Here is a 20,928-nt window from a genome sequence, read left to right on the forward strand (position 1 = left end):
TCTGCAAAACCCCCTTCAGGGAGTGGTGAGAACGGGGAGAAATTCAACTTCCCCAAGTTGAATTCTTGATATTCTCACAAGCAGTGTGGACAACCAAAGCTATAGGCTGAGCCCCCAGTCTTGGGGTTTGTTCACATGAAACCTAACCCCACAAAGGATAGGTCAAGTCTACTTAAAATTTAGGCCTAAGAGTCACCCCCAAGAGAGCCTCTTTTGTTGCTCAGATGTGGCCCCTCTCTCCAGCCAACACAACGAGCAGTCTCACCACCCTACCCCTCTCTACGTGGGGCATGACTCCCAGGGGTGTGGACCTTCCTGGCAACATGGGACAGAGATCTTGGAATGAGCTGAGACTCAGCATCAAGGGATTGAGAAAAACTCTAGAATGAGCTGAGACTTAGCATCAAGGGGTTGAGGAAACCTTCTTGATCAAAAGGGGGAAGAGGGAAATGAGACAAAGTGTCAATGGCTGAGAGATTCCAAACAGAGTGGAGAGGTTATCCTGGAGGTTATTCTTATGCATCAAGTAGATATCATCTTGTTATTCAAGATGTAATGGAGAGGCTGGAGGGAACTGCCTGAAAATGTAGAGCTGTGTTCCAGTAGCCATGTTTCTTGAGGATGATTGACTAATGATACAGCTGTCACAGTGTGACTGTGTGATTGTGAAAACCTTGTGTCTGATGCTCCTTTTATCTACCTTGTCAACAAAGGAGTAGAACATATGGAATAAAAATAAATAATGGGGGAACAAATGCTAAAATAAATTTAGTTTAAATGCTAGTGATCAATGAAAGCGAGGGGTAAGGGGTATGGTAGGTATAATCTTTTTTTTTCTTTCCTGTGTTCGTTTTATTTCTTTTTCTGAATTAATGCAAATGTTCTAAGAAATGATGAATATGCAACTAAGTGATGATATTGTGAATTACTGAGTATGTATGTTGTTTTATTTTGTTTCTTTATTTTTTTAATAAATAAATAAAAAAAAAAGAAGCCAGTAGAGAAAGCTAGCAGACATCAGTCACCATGTGCATTCCCAGCTGAGAAAGAAACCCTGAACATCTTCGTTTCTTTCTTTGGGGCTAAGGTATCTTTCTCTGGATGCCTTAGTTTGGATTTTATGGCTTTAGAACTGTAAACTTACAACTTAATAAACTCCCTTTTTAAAAGCCATTCTGGGCGATGCAACAGTAGCTTGGTGGCAGAATTCTCACCTGCTAAGTCGGAGACCCAGGTTTGATTCCTGATGCCTGCCCATACAAAAAAAAAATAAATTCCATATCGGGGGTTTCACCAACGCACTCACTTGAAGTGAAAGAAATACCCAAACACAAGAGGGTATGGGTGAACAGGGGACTACTCTCTTGTTAGGACAGCCCTGAGTGCTTAAAAGAGCAGACGTTTATTCACTCAAGCAACCCACGACTTTCTCATGAGAAACGGCCTTTGGCAAGCAATGATCTTATGTCTATATCTTATGGACCCAAAGTCCAGGGAGCTTATCTGTTCTTATTTTAGGGAACATTCTGCACAAAGTTTATTGAAAACACCCCTCCCAACTTCCTTGAGACTAGTTATGCACACAACAATCTCCACTGCCAGGTCATGAACACTGCCTTCAGTAATCCATGTCCTTGGCCTGGCCTGATTCAGACATTTCAGAAAGCAGGCCCCGTATTACAACATTCTCCACCATCCGTCATGCATTCCTACATCTCCCCCCTTGTTGTTTTTGCATGGAGAAATTTGGGCATTGGCAGAAGCAATAGTTGTGGATGCAGACAAAGGAGCAGAGGGGCAAGTCATGAGTGTTTGGATTCTGATTTTGACGCTGCGGCTCTTGTATTCTCTAACACAGCCTCAGCCTGCTGTGTTGTCTTCTTCAGCACCCCCCCCCCCCCATGTCAGGCCAGATGCTTTCTGGGTTCAGGGGAGTCGCATGGTCCATGGCTGCAGCTCCTCAAGATTCATTTTCTTAAGTTCCGGGATTGGAGTGGGTGCTGCCCACACAATGCCACAGTTTGAAGTATCGAAGTGGGATCCACACAGGTCCTGCTGAGGAGGAAACACAAGCATAGCCTCGTCCCCACGTTATTAGCAGGGATGGGCCTTCCAGTAATTACTGTGAGGATTTCTCCACAATACTGGAGGTTTTGAAACATGTTTAAGGGTGATGTAGTGTTTTTGTACTGCAGAAGTGTTGGTAGAGTCAAGGTTTAAAAAATTCAGGGTGTATAAAGCTTGGGATATTCTTATATTAGGATCTCAGGGGCCCATACTCCCCACTTTCTGCTTTTTAAAGAGACTTGATGGTTAGATGAGTATGTGTAATAATGGCTTGACATTCTGGGTTATGGGGAATACCGGTGACGTGAATAATTTGCCATGTTTTGTAAAATAGTTGGAAAATGTGGGAAGAATTAGCTGGGCCATTGTCTGTTTTTAATGTATAGGGTCTTTCCATGAATGCAAAAGCACGCAATAGATGTTTACAGGTGTGCGCTGCTGTTTCACCAGCTAGAGGTAAAGCAAGAGTTAAATGTGAGTAGGTGTTTACATAGATGCATGTGTACTGAATCAATATGCTATATTTGAGCAGGGAGTGTTTTTTTTTTGCCAATTTTTCTGTTACTATTTTGTTATTGTTTGTAAAGTATTATTTTTACAAATTTCACATTGACTTTTATTTAAAATAGGAAAAGTTAAATTAATCCCTTTGGCTTGTACCCACCTGTGCATAGCTTATGCACCTAAATGTCCAGATTGTCGATGCACCCATTGTGCAAAAAGCAAAGTTTTTTTTTTTTTAGTAATGATATTCATAGGAATTTTTGCCAAGGCATTTGCAGTAGCATTATACTTACGTTCAGGTGAATTTAGGATTGAATGGGCATTTACGTGAAAAACAAATACATTAGTACATTGAACAATTTTCCATTTTTTCCCCCATAATGTTTTTTCCCATAATTCCCTTTAATGCATTTCCCAATTATTTTGTTTCCAGATAGGCATTCAAATAGTTAACCATAGGCCACTGTCCATGAATTAGTAAATAAATGACATTTACCTCCCCTTTTTTGCATTATCCCTTGATGCACTGCTTTTAAACTTCTATCTTTTGAGGAGAAAATTACTGATTTACTGAGCTAAAGGTATTTTTGATGCTTTTTTGTTATTTTATTTTTGTAAGCAAAGCTGAGATTTGGTTAAAGAAATTATTATACTGTTGTCTAATATTATACACTGACAGGAGATTAGAAAATGTTTTAATTTTTATAACATTTTAAAAACATTTTATGCAACTTAAAATACATCAAATGAACTTTATTTTTAGCACTTCATTTTTATAAAGTTAAAGAACAAATGTGCAACTGTTTGGAATAAAAGATATTTTTTAGAGTTTGGCTTTTAGAAAGCAAAATGTTAAAAGTTGTTAGGTTTGAAATAATAATAATAATATTAATAATAATAAAATAAAAATATTATTATTAGTTAATTACTTTAACTAATGCTGAGGGAAAAAACTTAGCCTTAAACAATGATTCATTTTTTTTACACAGCCAAGGACATGATAAAGTTAACATAAAGTATAAGAAGGTATTCTGATAAAATAAACTTTCTATTTTTTACATTGATTACTAAGAAAAGAATTTTACAACTTTTTACTACAATAGGCCAACAGTTTAAGAAAACTTTGTTACTTTAATAGAGAAAACTAAATTTTAGTTTTGTATTTGTGTAGTATTTGATATTAAAGCTTTTAAAAATTTTATAGATAGAGCCATTAAATTTTTTTTAACTTTAACCATAATTTTATTTTTCACAAACCTTCGGTAACTTATTATATCTATTTAGGCTTTGTCTTACATTTTCCTCAATTTGTAATAGCCATTTATTTTAAGACAAAAGTTTTTTTTCCCTTTTAATAAAAACACATCCTTTATATTCTTCATACTTATTACTTCAAGCAAACATTTCACCACATACAATTACCATCACAATTAAATTTTTTAGAATAATGTTAAATACTTAAAATGCTTTAGTTAATGCATATTTAAAACACTAATATACAATTTTTAACAAGAATTTTTACTTAAAAATTTTTTTATTATATATATTTTTATAAAACAAATTTAATTATAAGATGCTATTGAAATTTAAAGTTTTATTTTTAGGCAATTTTTTACTGATGTCCAATTTATATAATGGAAAGTTAACAGATTTTTAAACTTACAAGTAAAGAAAAAGTATGAAGATAAAACTTGCAAGTGAAGAGTAAGGTAAATCATCCCATCCCAGAATTGTTTGTTTCTTTATTTTGGGCTTAGAGGACTTTTTTAAAACACATAATTTCTTGATGTTTAAAGCTTATGGCTCACTATTAATCTCTTAGTGCTACTTGGCTGGAGGCTGTGAGCTCTTGTGTTAGATGTTAACTGCCTCTTCCAACTCCTGAACAAACTTTTTATTAATGTTTGTAACAATGAATGCAGTCAAAAAGAAAAAGGAGATGACATTTTTTTTTATTTTTGCAGAATTTTTTACCCTTACTGATTTTAAGTAAATTTTGAAAAGGGGTTACTGAATTACAAATTCCCAAATACCTTATGGCAGTTGAAAATAAAAATTAAGGAGATAAAGCATTTAGATTTGAAATAGCTTTATTCATACAAAAATAAGAAAGGCAACTTTAAATTTATTAAAAATGGTTCTAATAAAGCATTACAATATTTAGAAGAGCACAATCCATATTTTTCGCACAAATTTTCTAAAGCTTGTTTTATTGACATACACCACCATGAAGCCATGCTGAAATGCGAATCATTCTCATAGTGCCAATTTTGTCACATGAAAGGCATCGTGATATTTGTGGCTATTTAATTTATAGGTTTGGATTTACGAACCTATAAAAATAGATTTTAAAAGAAAGTAATTAAAAGAGTTTTAAAAATAAGGCATCGTTACAGTACCAGATAAGATGGCATCAATACCTGAAGATAAGTGCTGGGAAGTCTTGGAAGCAGCATTTAAAGTTTCATCAGTAAAAATTTATAGCAGAGCATTCTTTTTCCAGATAAGGTTTTGATGAGACTCTCTTCTCGTACTTTTTTTTTTTTTTTGCATGGACAGGCATTGGGAATTGAAGAGACTCTCTTTTCTGTATGCTTTTCTTGTCTTTTTTAAAAATTTCTTTAACTGCTTGTATGCAGTTTTTATATTTTTACACAACAGTGGCTGAATTCCAGTTAGCTTATGTGACCGGGCCCAGTTGGCGCTCTGGGAACTGGCTAGGGACTGAGAGGAGCTTCCTAGAACCTAGCTAACTTCATCCAAGTCCACCCTCTTCTGGAGGATAGCCAGTCCTCCCAGCTGGAGTGCACATTTCTAGCTGTTTCTTACCAAGGTCATGCAATGGCAACAGTTGAACAGAACAGACTCTATAAATTTATCTTTCCCTTACATTTGGCCTTTAGAGTCTAATCTGTTCATGATGTAAGCCATGGTCATTTTTGGGGTAAATTTAGTTCATACATATGTTTTTATTTAAATACAGGACAAATCATTAAAATATTTTTATACAGGCATAAAGAAATTCAGGTATTTACATGATTTGAACATCACTTAGCCAGTATAACATGAGTATACATTTAAAACAGATTCACTTATAGCAATAGTACCTTAGGTTAATGGACTAAGCCACCTGGTCTGGGGCAAGAAAAGAAACATTACCCAGCCAGCACAGTATTTTTCTTCAATGGTATATTCTCAGATTAATAGATTAAGCCTTTTGCAAATGGATCAGCTGGTCCATTTTTATGAATGCTTTTCCTTAAAAGTATTAGATCCAAGTGGCTTATGCACACGGTTTCCCCTCTGATCCTGGACCACACAGCAGACAAGAATTTTACCTTTTAAAGCTGCCCATTGTAGGCACTGCATGTAGAGACTTCCCTTTTAGAAGAGGAAGGAGGAAAAGGCAATTGTGTAACCATTTTAGGAGGAGGACCTATGGTGAGAAATGGGAGGAGGTGGGGAGAGGGGAGCTATTGACTCCAAAGGATGTTCTTTCTTAGTGTCCTGTCAGGTAAGGTCTCCTCCTCTTCCCTGCAATGGAGAGGAGGTAAGGCTGTATGAACAGTGCCCACATGGTTAATGCTGTTACAGGGACTCTGTCCTTGCTCATGGTGCCATTTAAGACTCCTCCCCACCTGCTCCCAAATCTCCAAGTCCAACATTCCTTCATAAGGGAACCATGGATTATGTAAAAGATCCTTTAGCTGAGCCTCTGCGGCAGTGGCGCCACATGCTTTTAACAGATGTTGCAACAACCTAATTTATTGCCTGTGGGGCACAGAAAGGGGCTGCCCCATGATGATGCCCTGTTCTGGAATTCCCCCAAGGTCAGGCTGACTCACTCAGACCCACATACTCACTGCGCAGCTTCCACTCCTCGGGAGTCCTACGAGCCGCCTGTCCTGGTCTCCTCACATGGGACACCAATGGCCGGGGGTTTCCCCAATGCACTGGCTCACAGTGTAAGAAATACCCAAACACAAGAGGGTATGGGTGAACAGGGGACTGCTCTCTTGTTAGAACAGCCCTGAATGCTTAAGAGAGCAGACCTTTATTCACCCAGGCAACCCACGACTTTCTCATGAGAAACGGCCTTTGGCAAGCAATGATCTTATGTCTACATCTTATGGACACAAAGTCCAGGGAGCTTATCTGTTCCAAATGTTTTGGGGGAACATTCTGGACAGAGTTTATTGAAAACGCCCCTCCCAACTTCCTTAAGACTAGTTACACACACGACAATCTTCACTGCCAAGTCATGAACACTGCCTTCAGTAATCCATGTCCTTGGCCTGGCCTGATTCTGACCTTTCAGAAAGCAGGCCCCTTATTACAACATTCTCCACCACCAGTCATGTACTCCTACAATTCCATTTCTAGTGTATTGCATTCCAGCAGCTTTAACAAACTAAAACAGATTTTGGTACAAAAGAAGTGGGGTGCTGTGGCAATCTGCAAATACCAAACACGTTGGAACAGCTTCGTAAATGGATAAGGGGAAGATTCAGGAAGAGTTGTGAGAAGCTTGATAGAGAAGGCCTAGAATGCTTTGATGAGACTGTTGGTAGAAATATGGACTCTAAAGATATGTCTGATAAGGCCTCAGACAGAAATTATGTAGCTGGTATTGCAAACTGGAAGGAAGGTCATGTTCCTCTCCCCACCCCAATCAGTTGCCACTGGTAGTGCTGTGGTAACATTGATGTCTTTTAACTATTAGCCATAGAATGCATTTTTACTTTTCCCCTAGACCCCTCTACTATTGACTCTGTCCAATATCAAACTTTTGAAATAGTTCCATGCGAGAACTAATTTATAATTGTAGATTTAATCAGTGGGATATATGCCAATATACGTCCCTTTTCAATCACATTCACCTTCAGTATGGCAATGTTACTTATACCCCAGTAAGTAGTTATCATAACTTCTATCCATTCCCTTGCATTGAAGTTCAACCTTATTCAGTAGCCTTTCCTTCATCTCTAGCTTCTGTGTACCTCTAGGTCTGCTATATTCTACAATGTAACCTCTGAGATAACCTTTACCAGAATCATAATAAAATCATGCGGTTTGTGTCCTTCTGTGCCTAACTTATTTCCCTCAGCCTTATGTCCTCAAGGTTCACCTATGTTGTCATATGCCTCGGGACGTCATTTTGTTTTACTGCTGCATAATATTCCATTGTTCATTTACATTTAATGTAATCTTGATTTGGTTGAAGTCTAACATATTGATAGTCACCTCCTCCCATTTCTCTCTTCAGTTCTGTATTCACTTTCTCTTTAACTGGTCTGCCTTGGGTTGGCTTTTGTGTTGGTGTGGATGGCAAAATCTACTTCCTTGCTTTTCTTTTGTTAAATGTGATTCAGCTACTCAAAGATGTCCACTGTTCTATGTAAATTCAAGAATGTTTTTTAATTTCTCAAAAAACTGGAAGTGTTATTTTGGTAACATTTATGTTCACTCTAGTTTGAATGACAATTTACAATTATACGGTTATTAGTTATTAAGATTTCCCAGGCTATGAATGTTCCTCTCTACATAAATTTGGCTTATAGTTTTTATTACAAAATATACTGACCATCAGATCCTTTTTCTGCCTCAGTTAAGAATGTGTTTTTATTTTAGTCTCTAATGCTATGAACTTCATATTCAAAAGTTCTGTTTCCTTTTCAATCAACTTTGTAATTTTGTTTTTTCTAGGGAATTATCCGACTTGTCTATGTTATAAGAGTCTTTAAGCCTATGGTTATCTCCCCCTTTTGATCTGTATTTTATTTTTTTCTAACCTCACTTCTTGATGAGTCTTAACAGAGGCCATTCTACACTGATCTTTTCAAAGGGTCAAGGTTGAGTTTTCATAATTTTTTCCTTTCTTTTTCTTTCATGGATTCTTGACATTTCATTCTTCCTTTCCTTTCTATTACTTTGGGCTTCCTGTTGCCCTTTTACTCCCAATTTATAAGGCACATGACCAAGTTATACTAAATTCCAGTTCCATTAAGACCTCTCAAAGTAATTTGGTGTTATATTTTGTACTTTTCAAATATGATTGCTGTGACCCATCTCCTCCTCTTCCTTCTATAAATCATGCCCTAAATTTTCCTCGAAGTTCATGTTTCTCTGAAACAAAGCAGCTACAAGCATTGTTGAGGAGGGATCAAGGAGTGGGAGTCTAGGAAATTGGTGAAAGATCACAGTTGGTAAGACAGGAGGTGATAGTGGCCTTGGACCAAGGATTTTTATTGATAGTGGAAGCATTAGGGAGATGATAGTGAAAAACATGTTAAGGAAGAAATACAGATTTTCTGAGGGAATAAAATATTGGTGGCAAAAGGATTTAGTGCAGGGTTTTTAGACTCATAGGTGTAAGTTTCCCTCAGTGAGGGTAGGGGAGAGAGTTCAAAATTAATTATTGTTTTTTTCCAGTGGAGACTGAGATTGGGGTGTGTTACACTGAATAGTTGATGAGAGAGGACTAAATTTTATTGAGGATACAAGAGATTAGGTATGCTGAGCGGAAGTAAGAGATTGGCACCTCAACCCTCTTTTGAAGTTTTTGAAGAATGTTTTTTAAAAAATTGTATAGTCTTTTCACTTCTGCCTTTTCATGGATGACAAAAGTTATTAAGAATTTGTGCATTAGAGATTAACATTTAGTGAATAAGTAAAGAAGTAAGGGTGAGAAATACTCATCATGAGTGCTGAGATGCCTTATCCTGAACCTGTCATTCAGCCCAGCAGCTCTAATTGGTCAGGTTCATCAAGTTGTGAGACTGTTACTTCCAGACTTCTTTTTCCATCAATAGCAAATCAACCAGAGGTTAAACTAATTATATTTCTTCTGTCATTTGGACAGTCTGTCCACTCATTACAACACTGAAAAACCACAAAGACAGGCAAGCTAGTGGTAGTAAGGGACTGTGCTATCTGGCTACAGAAATCAGAATTGTTTCTCCTTCACCACATATGAAATGCTGTTGGTAAAAAAACAGAATATATTATTTACTCTGGGTCTCAAAGGGGACCTTTAATATAAGGGAAAAAAAGGCATTCAATACCTGGGAAGGAAAAACAAACATGGAAGACAGGGTGTCATGACACCACTTCTGGGGTCAGATACCTCTCCCTGTGTCCAGAGTCCCAAATTTGACAAAATAAAAACCTTTCTCCTTGGAACTGCCATGAATGTGACTCAGAAAGTAAAAGTGAGGGGAATTACTGGTAAAATTGATTCAAGGGATAACTACAGGAACCAACTCCTTTACCTGCCCATTTAGTAGAATGTAGAAATCTGCTTTTACCATTTTAATGGTTTTACAAAATTGAATGGGTTAGTACTTACAAAATGATCGTGGAAGCAAAGTTGTTTTTTTTTTAGAGTAGAAATGAAAAACTGATTATATATATATTTTTGAATTAGTAATCTTAGTTTATTAAAAAATAAATTCTGTCTTGGCTGACAAAGATCTGAAGACCAGTGCTATACAAGTCTGAATATTAAGAACAAATGTTTAATTTAGCACATTTAGAAAATAAAAAGAAAGGAAATGTCTGAGTGGAGAGTTCACAGCAGTAATTTGCAGAATCAAAACGAAGAGTTGCTGAATTTCACTTTCAACATTGTTAATATATTCAAAAAATTGCAGAGTGCCTAATAGGTGGAGGCACTGCTTCATATGCTTAAGAGACATTAAGAACAAAATAGCCCCCAATTCTTTCCATCTTGGAGGCTTTTCTAACTTTATTAGCTTGAATATACTGAGTAGGCACTCAGACAAAAACCCGATTCCTCTAGGGCTTCCCTCTAGATGTAGAATCAATTTGCAGGAATACAAGACCATTACCTTGTAAGGTGGGTCCACCAGACAGGGAAGGGAAGGGAGCATTCATGATTACTGAAGAGACTATGGCATTGAGCTGATACTGTTGTGATGCTATATGGAGAGGAGTCCCAAGCATACCCCAGTAAAGGGAGAGCAGGTAAAGCTTAAGTACCCAGTCATGGGACTTTGCCACCTGACCCCTCAATGAATGATTGAGGTTACCTCAGTGAACCGTTCCACTCTAATAGGTACCTGATTGTGAATTTAATAGCAAATCCGATCATAATCCTAAAAGGGATTTATTTAAAAGGGAGAGGGATGATGGTAAACATCTTCTATAAGAAAAAGTATTTGAGGAAGTACTAAAGAGAACACTTAAGAAAATCACAAAACATTGGCTTTGAATACATTACCAAATACTATAAAAACAGAAACTAAGTATTGATGCTTTGATTCTCAGGGAGTCAAACATTAACTGAGCTTGTGCAAACCAATCTGCCTGTCATGTTGACTTCTCTCCATGTGCAACCTTGTTTTCTTCTACTCTAGATACATTTTCTCGGCAGGGCTGCTGGCAGTTCTAGTGTCACTATGGAGCTGGTCTGTAATGTCATACCATTTCCAAAGTCTTAGGAAGGATTCTTCTAGTTCACACTTGATTCAAATACTGTTCCTTGAAACACTATCAGGCCAAAAGGATAGTAGTTTGATCCACATGAAGCACTTGCCAGCCCTATTGTCATAAAGGGTAATGTGTTCTTAAATGAATGCTGAGAAGGGGTGTTGATCAACCATATGCAACATCTTTATACATGATAATTTCAAGGATGAAGACATTTAATATTAATGGGAGGGGAGTGAATTAATTGGTATACAGACTACTGGCTATTCATCCAAAAGGAAGAAATGGTAGATTCTTATGTTATCAAAGAAAATATCAGCTATGGAGACCTTTACTTTTCACCGAGTCTACGGTGGTAGATGTTTTGCCACACCAGTACAATAATGTTATCAAAGTGACAACGGTGGCAATCCGGGCAGTGAAGGCTTTGTCAGGGGCTTGATTCTTGCCTGTCTCATTAGAGAACAGTCTTTTAACCTGGGCATCCAGATGAGCGATGCAGATGGTGTCCTCAGCAGCCCTGAGTTTTTCCTCATAGTCCCAAAGGGATGTTTTAAATCTACCAATCTCTAATTTTCCAACAGGCACTCCAAACAACTAGGCTACTAGCAAAAGCCCAAGAGTCAATACAAATATAATAAGGTTCAACAAGACATGTACTGGCCTGAAATCACCCTTATGTTCTGCCCACTAAAAGGAGTGGCCACATCCATTTTTGGTCTGTATACTGGCACTGAAGTTAAAGTCATAGTATCCTATTGGCTTCTGTTTAGCCAAACAATCAGTGAATGAGGCAAAGGCAGTTACGAGATCTTCTGTGAATCTACAGGGCTATTGACGGGCTCAGTGGCTTTGCATAAGGCAGTGAACCGGGGAATAAATTTCCCCTCACAGGTATAGCTGCTAATTTTCAATGTATAGTTAAGATACTGCTGGGGCTAGAACAGTTATATGTTAAGATATAACATTTACATTTCACAAACAAGTTTTTTTTTGTTTTTGTTTTTGCTGTATGGCAGGGGTCACATTTCATTCTTTTTCCATGTGACTATCCTGTTATTTAAGCACCATTTGCTGACTTTTGTTTGTTTTGGAAGTGCAGGGGCTGGGAATCGAACCCAGGACTCCCACATGGCAGACGAGAATCCTGCCACTAACTACCCTTGCACCCCCCACAAACAAGGTTTTTTGAGTCCTTTCCTCTTTGTTAGTCATTGAGTCTGAGATGACACACATAAAAATTAGAATACCAGGTTAAAGGTCTCTAAGAGTCAGGTGTCTAGAGTCTAAGAGCCCAAGAGTCAGCTAATAGTTGCTTTTCAGAGGAGGTACATATGTAGTTATGCCAGAGAATCACCTTAAACCACCCCTTCTCTGCCAAGGGCTGCCTCCTTTTGCTAGTGGTACCAAGCAACTAAACCACCAGTTAGAAATTGATGCTCCAAATGTTCAGAAGGGCCTTGTGACTCCAAAGCTATCTTCTTTACATGCATCTTTTTCTGTTTGGGAGAATTCCCTGACTTATGGGATGGGAACGTACAGCATATAACATAGTAATTCCTACCGTACTGTAAGACACAGGAAACCACAGTGTACTGCACGGGACCAAAGGGTTCCATCTATTAGACTTGTTCCCTCACATATGATCTGTACCCAAACCCCAGTAGTTGAAACCGTGTGCCCATGCCCTTACCATGTGAAAATATAAGATGCTGGCATGGGCACCTGTATCCAAAAGAGCCATCAGTTTGAGTACCTCCCCAGCATACTTGAGTATCAATGGCTTTTGGTTCCCTTTGGAGATGGGTGAACTTCTTCTTAAAGCAGATGAAGCTGGGGAATAGAGTGTGGAGCACGTGTGGAGAGGAGCTTTGTGCCACTGAGCAAGACATTTACTTCTGGTTTTCAGCTGCATGGCGGCTCCTCACCATTTAACATCAAAGAATTCCAATGTTTTAGATGAAACCAAAACTATTCACTGGATGATGTCACTGTTATATCATTTTTTTCATTACATTGAAAGGATGTCTCACATATGAAGTCTAATGATCTGAGGGACTCCTCAACTCAGCAAGCCTCTGATAATTTTTGTGTCCTCTGCTGACTCAAGTTTGGCTCAAACAGATGTTTTATACCTCTCTATCAGAAGGATGGCTAAATTGTTAGCAGTAAGAAACATCCCAACATGTAAGAGTTCATCAGGGTTATTTCTTGGTTACAAAATGTTGAAGTAGTGAAGATCTGGAAGAGGGAACTTCTGTCCCACTTCTTTTCTCAGAGATCCTGGCTTCTTTCACCTTCAGCTGTACTATGTGAATACACAGCACCTAAATTTGTCTTGGAAGTCATTTCCACTTTGTTCTAAAAGGGGCCTGGAAATCTGAAGGAAATCTTTTGCTAGGCCCAGATGTGGCATTCGTCCTTAGCATCCACATTCTCCTAGCCAGTCACACAGCCCCACTTGGATAAAGGGAGAAAATATAAATTAGCTGTGTTCCCAGCAGAAAATGAAATGGTTACTGGAGAAAAAATCATCAGCCTACTGGAAGTATGCATATAGAATATAACAATTCAGAAAGACTTTCTATAGTATATTGAAGTATGAGGGAATTTTGTGACATACTCTGAGTGCTACTTTTAGGACAAAATTCTAACTACATTCATTATACTCACAGGCTTTCTCTCCAGTGTGAATTCTTGGATATACTATGAGGGTTAACTTCTGGGACCGTTACCATACATTCCCTAAATTCAACTGGTTTCTCCCAGGCATGTTCTCTAATATCAAATGGTTGATCTTTTGGGCAAGAGGAATTTTCACATCTATTACATTAACAGGATTTCAGCCCTCCCTGAACACTTTGGTATACTTTTAGGGTCATCTAGTTATATAATTTACCATATTGACTACACTCATAAAATTTCTCCCCACTGTGAGTTTTTTGATGTATTCTAAGATTTGACTTCTGGCCAAATGTTTTTCCACACTTATTACACTGAAAGGGTTTCTCCCCTGTATGAATTCTCTGATGATCACTAAGGATTGCCTTACGGACAAATTTTTTCCCACATTCATTACATTTAAAGGGTTTCTCTCCTGTGTGAATTCTGTGATGTACTCTGAGGGTTGATGTCCGGGCAAAAGTTTTCCCACACTCAGTACATTTAAATGGTTTCTCCCCTGTGTGAGTTTTCTTATGTTGAATTAGATGGTCTTTTCGCCAGAATGATTTATTACAATCATTACATTGATATGCTTTCTCCCCATTGTGAGTTTTCTGATGGATTCTGAGGTTTGATTTCTGGCCAAAAGGTTTCCCACATTCACTACACTGAAAGGATTTCTCCCCTGTGTGAATTCTATGATGATCTCTAAGGGTTGACTTCTGAACAAAAGTTTTCCCACATTCACTACATTCATAGGGTTTCTCTCCTGTGTGAATTCTCTGATGTCCCCTGAGGGTTGACTTCTGGACAAAAGTTTTCCCACATTCATTACATTTATAGGGTTTTTCTGCTGTATGAATTCTCTGATGTGTACTGAGGTGTGACTTCTGGGAGAAAGTTTTCCCACATTCATTACATTCAAATGGCTTCTCTCCCGTATGAATTCTCTCATGTTGAATGAGATGTCCTTTTTGACAGAAGAATTTCCCACATTCATTACATTTATAGGTTTTTACCTCTGAGTGAATTCTCTGGCGTACTTTGCAGGCTGATGTCTGGTTGGATTTTCCACGTTTGTTATACTTACAGGACTTATCACCAGTTTGTGTTCTATCATTATATATAAATGGAGTTTCTTCTCTGATAGTTTTCTGAGCTTGAGAGAAGTGTGCCTTTCTGATGAAACTATTTCCACCTACATTACATTCACAGTGTCCCACAACCATGTGAATTTTATCGTACTTCAAGAAGGCTGACTTCTCACAGGAAGATTTCCCAAACTGGTTAAGTCGAGAGCACTTTTCCACTGGCCCAGTTTTGTTGTGGCCAAAGAGCGTTGTTTTATCACAATTTTGTTTCAATTCATCAAATTTACAGGATTTCTCTCGGGTTTGAAAATTCTTAAGTGCAATACAGGCAACCTTGTCATGGAAGGCTTTTCCAAATTCTTTACATTCAAATATTTGAGCCAAAGTTTGAAATTTTTGATGTTCAGTAAGCTCATCCTCATAACTGATGGCTTTCACGTTTATATTATATCCATAAAATTCATCTCCAATGTGAGTTCTCTCAAAATCAATATTGAAAGGTAAATTTGCACATAAACTAAAGTAATCTGCTTTGTTTGTGTAATAGTTTTTATCAATGATAAATTCAGAAATATTTTGCAAATTCATTCCCTGGGTAGAGGCACATTTACAGGACATTTTTGTTGAAGAAGTAGGAGTTATGTGAAGATTATTAAATGGTATTCCCCAAACATTCTCTTTTTCTTTAGTCACTGTTTTATTATTGATAAATATTGCTTGCTGCAAGTATTTGTCTTTGACTTTCTTGCTCCTCTTGGTCAGGTCATCACCTCTGTAATCTTCTAAAACAGAAAAATTGAAAACACTTTTGAATTTTACATTTCATATGTGTTGTACTTACAGACACATATCCTATTTTGTATTTCACTCTTCAGTTTCTCAAGATTAAATAATTTATATATGTGTGTGAATATATATCTGATAATCCCTCCTTTTAAAAAATAATATTGATACACTGAAAAAACAGGAGAATAAAACTGTAATAAACACATATCTATATTTGGTATTTGATAAATGTTTTTCTACCTGCTTAGAAAAGGCAGAAAAAAGGAAAACAGAAATTGAGCTTTATAAGATTTGTATTTTAGGGAGCAAGGAAATCAGAAAATGAGATGAAAACAAAAAGAACTATAAAACTGTGTGAAGTACAAAAAAAAAAAATAAGATCATAGTGCTCATGTGGTAGGCCTAGGAGAGAAAGGGTTTGGTTTGAAGAGGTCGGTTTTAATTCTCAGACTTAATACTATCCAGATTACTTTGCTAAAATATTAATGTGCAGGTTTCCATTTTGATATTCCCATTTCCATTCTACTCTTCAACTTCAAATTAAATTTATAACAGTATGTTAATCACGATTAAATGGAGAATCTTACACTTAAAGCTCTAACTCATTTTATGGCTGTGATTCACAGAAATAAAAAAGTATAAGACTGATGCAAGGAAAATCCATCCTTGCAACTAAATGAGATTAACTGCACAATTCTGGCTGATACCCTTCATGTATTCTATCAAAATTGTGTAACTGAACTGACCACGACACCCTAAGTTTTCATATTTTAATATGCTCATCTATTTCCTCAAACCAGTGTTTTCCTTGACATAGATCTAATCCTTATTATTTGAGGATCTGTTTTAGAATCTTTAATAATATTCCTTATTTATCATAAAAATTGTTGGTGTATCTGCTACTACCCACTGGCTACCTACATTCATTGAAACAATGTCAACCCTGTCCTAAAATCATTCTTTGAAGAAATTCTGTCCATTCACCTCATCCTATATATTCTTTAAAATAATAATCATAGTTATTTTAAAGTCCTTTTCTGCTGACTCAATATCTGAATCATCTGGGGGTCATCTTCACATTATTCTTCTTTGGCCTTTCTGTTATATTTTCTTGCCTCCTTCATGTCTAGTAATGGTTTGCTGTGTGCAGGATATTCTGTATAAAAAGCCTTACAAGGCTTGTGCTTGTGTGATATATATTCCAGAAGACATTGTTTCCTGAGCCTTTCCTGTTAGGGAGAGCAAGTGAGTAGATGATCATGTCAAGGTTAAGTAAAATCAAGGTGAGTCACAGCTAGGCTAGAGTTTTAGTACAAGATTTAAGTCTATCTCTAATTTTGCCATATGGCCATCCTATTCTTCTTACTGAGCTCCACGCATGTGTTGTACTTTTTAGTCCTGAAAGGTTGAGGGAGAGCACACTCTACCCATCAAAATTCCTGGCCAAAACCTTCTCAGTTTTCAGATCTGCAGAGTTCCAGTATCTGGCAAAAGGACTCTTACCCCAATGGCTGTTTCTATCTTAAGCAGAACAAGACTGCAGATGATTTTACTCTATTCTGTGATTTACTATCACTGAAACCAAGATTCTCTAGGAAGCTTTGACCCTAGTTCCTTTACCTCCTGTACAGGGCCCAGACTGAGCAAATGTTCCATGGAGAAAACCAGCTGTAGACTGAAGGCTCTCACTTTGTATTTGTATACCCAACCCTATGACAAGTAAAAGCTTTGCTGGTTTCTCCTTCTCCCAGCATTTACCTCAGTCTACCCTGCACTCAAGCACCTAACCAGCAAATGCCCCCCCCATGAAAATAATGACAGGCAATCCTTATTTCATTTTGAAATCCACTTTCTAAATTTTAGTTCATCTAGCTTTTGTGGCTTCCACAGTTCAATCTCATATCTTTAAATACAGTGTTTCTAAAAATTATTCAGCTTTTCCTAGTTTCTGCAGCAGGCCTGCTATGATCTACATCCTTCCCAGAAATATAACTGTGCCTTTCATAGCTCTGCTTAACTGTATTTCAACTATTCTGAGACATTACCATTTACTACAACTGAAACCAAGATTCATCTTCTATCTTACAGCATAATTTTTTTTTTTTGACATGGGCAGGCTCCAAGAATCGAACCTGGGTCTCCACCACAGGAGGCGAGAATTCTGCCACTGAGCCACCAGTGTACTGCCTGGCATATTATAATTTAATAGACATTTTCGCTTAGGAGTATATAGATTGGTTTATACTATAATCAGCATCTTTTCCCATTTAATGAAATATTTCAAACATTCCTTATTAAAGGGAGACTTTTTTACATTTTGTGCAGTTTTTCTTTATTAGCTTATACTTCTGGAGATGTTACTGCATTTCTGATTTCATTTAAACTTCCACGAGTAGAAGTTAAATCACTGACTCACACGAGTATGGACAATAATTAGGTAGGGACCTTTCCCCAGTAAAATTCACTGACCTCATGCCAGTCACACCTAAGAACTGACAACGATGTCCTTAGAAAGGTTCCCCTTACAATTATTTCAAAAGAACAAATCTGAACAATTTCTCCCCATCTTTGCAGACAGTTAACATGACTGTAATATATATTATATATTACACAGCAGAGTAGGAGAGTGAAATAAAGGACACTCTCTTCGGTGCATCATAATTCTTATGAGTAAAAAAAGGTCACTGTTGATTTCTCAACTTTTGCAATGTTGATAGTTTGGGCCTATAATTCTTCGTTTTAAAGAGCTGTCCTATTCTGTCAGATAGCAGAGTGGATGATGAAGTGTTAGTTTCTGTGTTACAGCCACTGAGTGGGTTTGCATTTTGGAGACAAGAAACTGAGCTTAAAATTTCATATGTACAATACTAACAATAATCGTAATGACAGCAGCTTTTACTAGATGACAGACATAATTCTAACCACTTTTAGTGTATTAAATCAGTGAAGTATTTGAAAAGGAAAAGGTTTTAGTGATTAAAGGCATATTACTAGGAAGGGTTGCATATGTATTTCAGGAGACTGAAACAAATGGAGTCTGGTATGATTATAATAGATAAAACCACAGATTTAGTTTTGTCAGTTAGTGCCAGATAAATAAAACAGTCATGTAAAAACAAAATTTGAATCTCACTAGAAATTGTACCAATCAAATGAGGAGAAATGATGGATTTAATTCTGGGGGTTGTTCATGGAAACTGAAAATATGAGGAAGTGGTGAAGACAATTTTCTAAATAAAGCAACAGAATCTGTGGGGAAATCATTAAGAGATGATGAAAAACAATTCAAAGCCTTAAAGCAACTTTTATGGCAGTTATGGAAGCAGAAAGATGACAGTGCAGAGTAACTGAGGCGGAAGTGGGAAAGTGAGGATTCATGGCTTATAAGAGACAAACTTCATTTTGGTTTCTGACATACTGAAAACGAAAGGACTCCAATGTCAAAGATTAAGAAGTCTTGCATACAGGTAGAAGAAGGGACTGCGGCTTTGTTGGGACACACACCCATGAGGCAACTATCTGGCAGGTGTGACGGGCTGCTAGGGTAATGGCCTCAATTCATCAACCCTGCCAGTATCCAGGCCCTTGTGAAGTCCTCTCTCAGACTGACTCAGGGACTGACCAAGCTACATGGTTTGACTGACCAGTTGGACACTAGAAAGGTGCACTGAGAAAGGGAACAGCACTTGAACACTGGGGCTTACTCTTTTGGATCCCTGAGACCACAATTCTGTGACAAAGCCCTAAATGGGAAAGCATGAGGCGAGAGGCCCAAAATGTCCCTGCTGTTTCAGTTATCCCAGGTGAGGCCCAAGATAGTAGAAGCCATCCTAGAATGACCCTTCCAAAGGCCAAGAACCAAGATGATGGCAGCCACAAGAGGAAACTCAGGTGGGACTAGGATGAGAACCACCTCACTGAGCCCAGCTGAAAGTACAAACTGAACAAGTAGTTGCTTTAACTCACTAATTTGTGTAAGGTTTTTTCCACAGTAATAGAGAAGCATGAGGCCAAATTAGTGTTTTGTTAAATCTAAAGAGAGATGGACTGTAAGAAGGATAGGGAACAAAAGTGTTTGGTAGATAACTGGACATATTAGAAAATAATTTCAGGATTAAAGAGAAAATAGGAAATGATCTCAGTTCAACAAGCAAGTATGAGATCATTTCACAGTGAAGGAAAATAAAGTGGAATTGTAGTCTTAGAAGATTAACTCTGTGATCAACATGAATGGACAGAAGTTAAAAGTTACCTATATTATCTTAACTCCCCTTCTCCCATACTTTTTTCCTATTTAAACTTTGATAACACACATAAGTACAGAATTAAATAATCGAGTAACTTAAAATTCAAATACCCAGAAACCCCAAACTGTTAAGGATCATGAACATATTCGGATCTACCTCAATACGCCTCATCTATCCTGCCTTCTCTTCCAACCCCACATGTTAACTGCATCATTTAGTTATACCATATTTTTGCACAGAAAACAAGAGACTGTTTAGTTTTCATTTTCTGAGCATTATTATTATTATCATATTACTGTTACATACAGATTTGCTTTTGCCTATATATTTTGATTTTTAGGTTTGTCCCGCTTTCATTAAGGTAATATAGCACAGTATATGAAAACACAATAATTTATTTTTAAGTTGCCTTGTAGGTACAAATTCAGATCACTTCTAGTTTATGGTTTTCCCAAGCGATGATGACATAGACTCCGTCACTCCTGGAGATCATATGGAAGAGTATTTCTGGAGTCCAGAAGGAGTGGAACTGCTAGGTCACCAGGAATGAACATATTCACTTTAAGGATAATGCCCACCTCTTTCCCAAGGTTACCATGTCCATTTATACTGCAACCTGGCTTGTGAAATTCCTTTAATATATTACATTATACATATCATCACTTACTGCTTGTGTCAGATGTCTTAATTTTTAACAACTTAGTACCCTCTACATATTAAGAGTACAATGAGTTGTGTATATATTCACCACTCACTGCGATATGAAATCACAGCTGCCAGATTACTGATAAGATCAAGAATAGGCACAATAGCTATTTGTATTTTCTGTTTTGAAAAACAGTATTGTTTTCAGCCCTGTTTCTTTTGAAATATTTGCTTTAAAAAGTAATTTTTATGATTTTCAACACTAAAAAACTACTGACTTCCAACACTAAAACAAGTATTTATCCAAGTTCCAACCATGGGGAAGCAACGAAAAACTCTTACTTTCGTTGGCCTTACACCCATAGGTAGACAAGACATATAAGCAATCAATATGTTAGATGGTGAGAAGTGCTCTAGAGAGAAATAAAGCAGACAAAAAGGAAGATACCCAGGGCATGTGACACGTGCAGTGT

At 37.3% G+C, this 20,928-nt stretch overlaps 1 protein-coding gene across 1 annotated transcript in view; it reads right to left on the bottom strand.

The window, feature by feature from the left end:
* Positions 1-4,643: 4,643 nt before the first annotated feature.
* Positions 4,644-20,928, bottom strand: part of ZNF510 (zinc finger protein 510) — a 31,610-nt gene continuing 15,325 nt past the window's right edge. The window contains exon 6 of the mRNA XM_077139178.1: positions 4,644-15,559. Coding sequence (XP_076995293.1) covers positions 13,905-15,559 — 1,655 coding nt within the window. The 3' untranslated portion in view covers positions 4,644-13,904. The remainder of the gene's footprint in view (positions 15,560-20,928) is intronic.

Source organism: Tamandua tetradactyla, chromosome 2 (genome assembly GCF_023851605.1).
Source record: "Tamandua tetradactyla isolate mTamTet1 chromosome 2, mTamTet1.pri, whole genome shotgun sequence".
Lineage (NCBI taxonomy): Eukaryota > Metazoa > Chordata > Mammalia > Pilosa > Myrmecophagidae > Tamandua > Tamandua tetradactyla.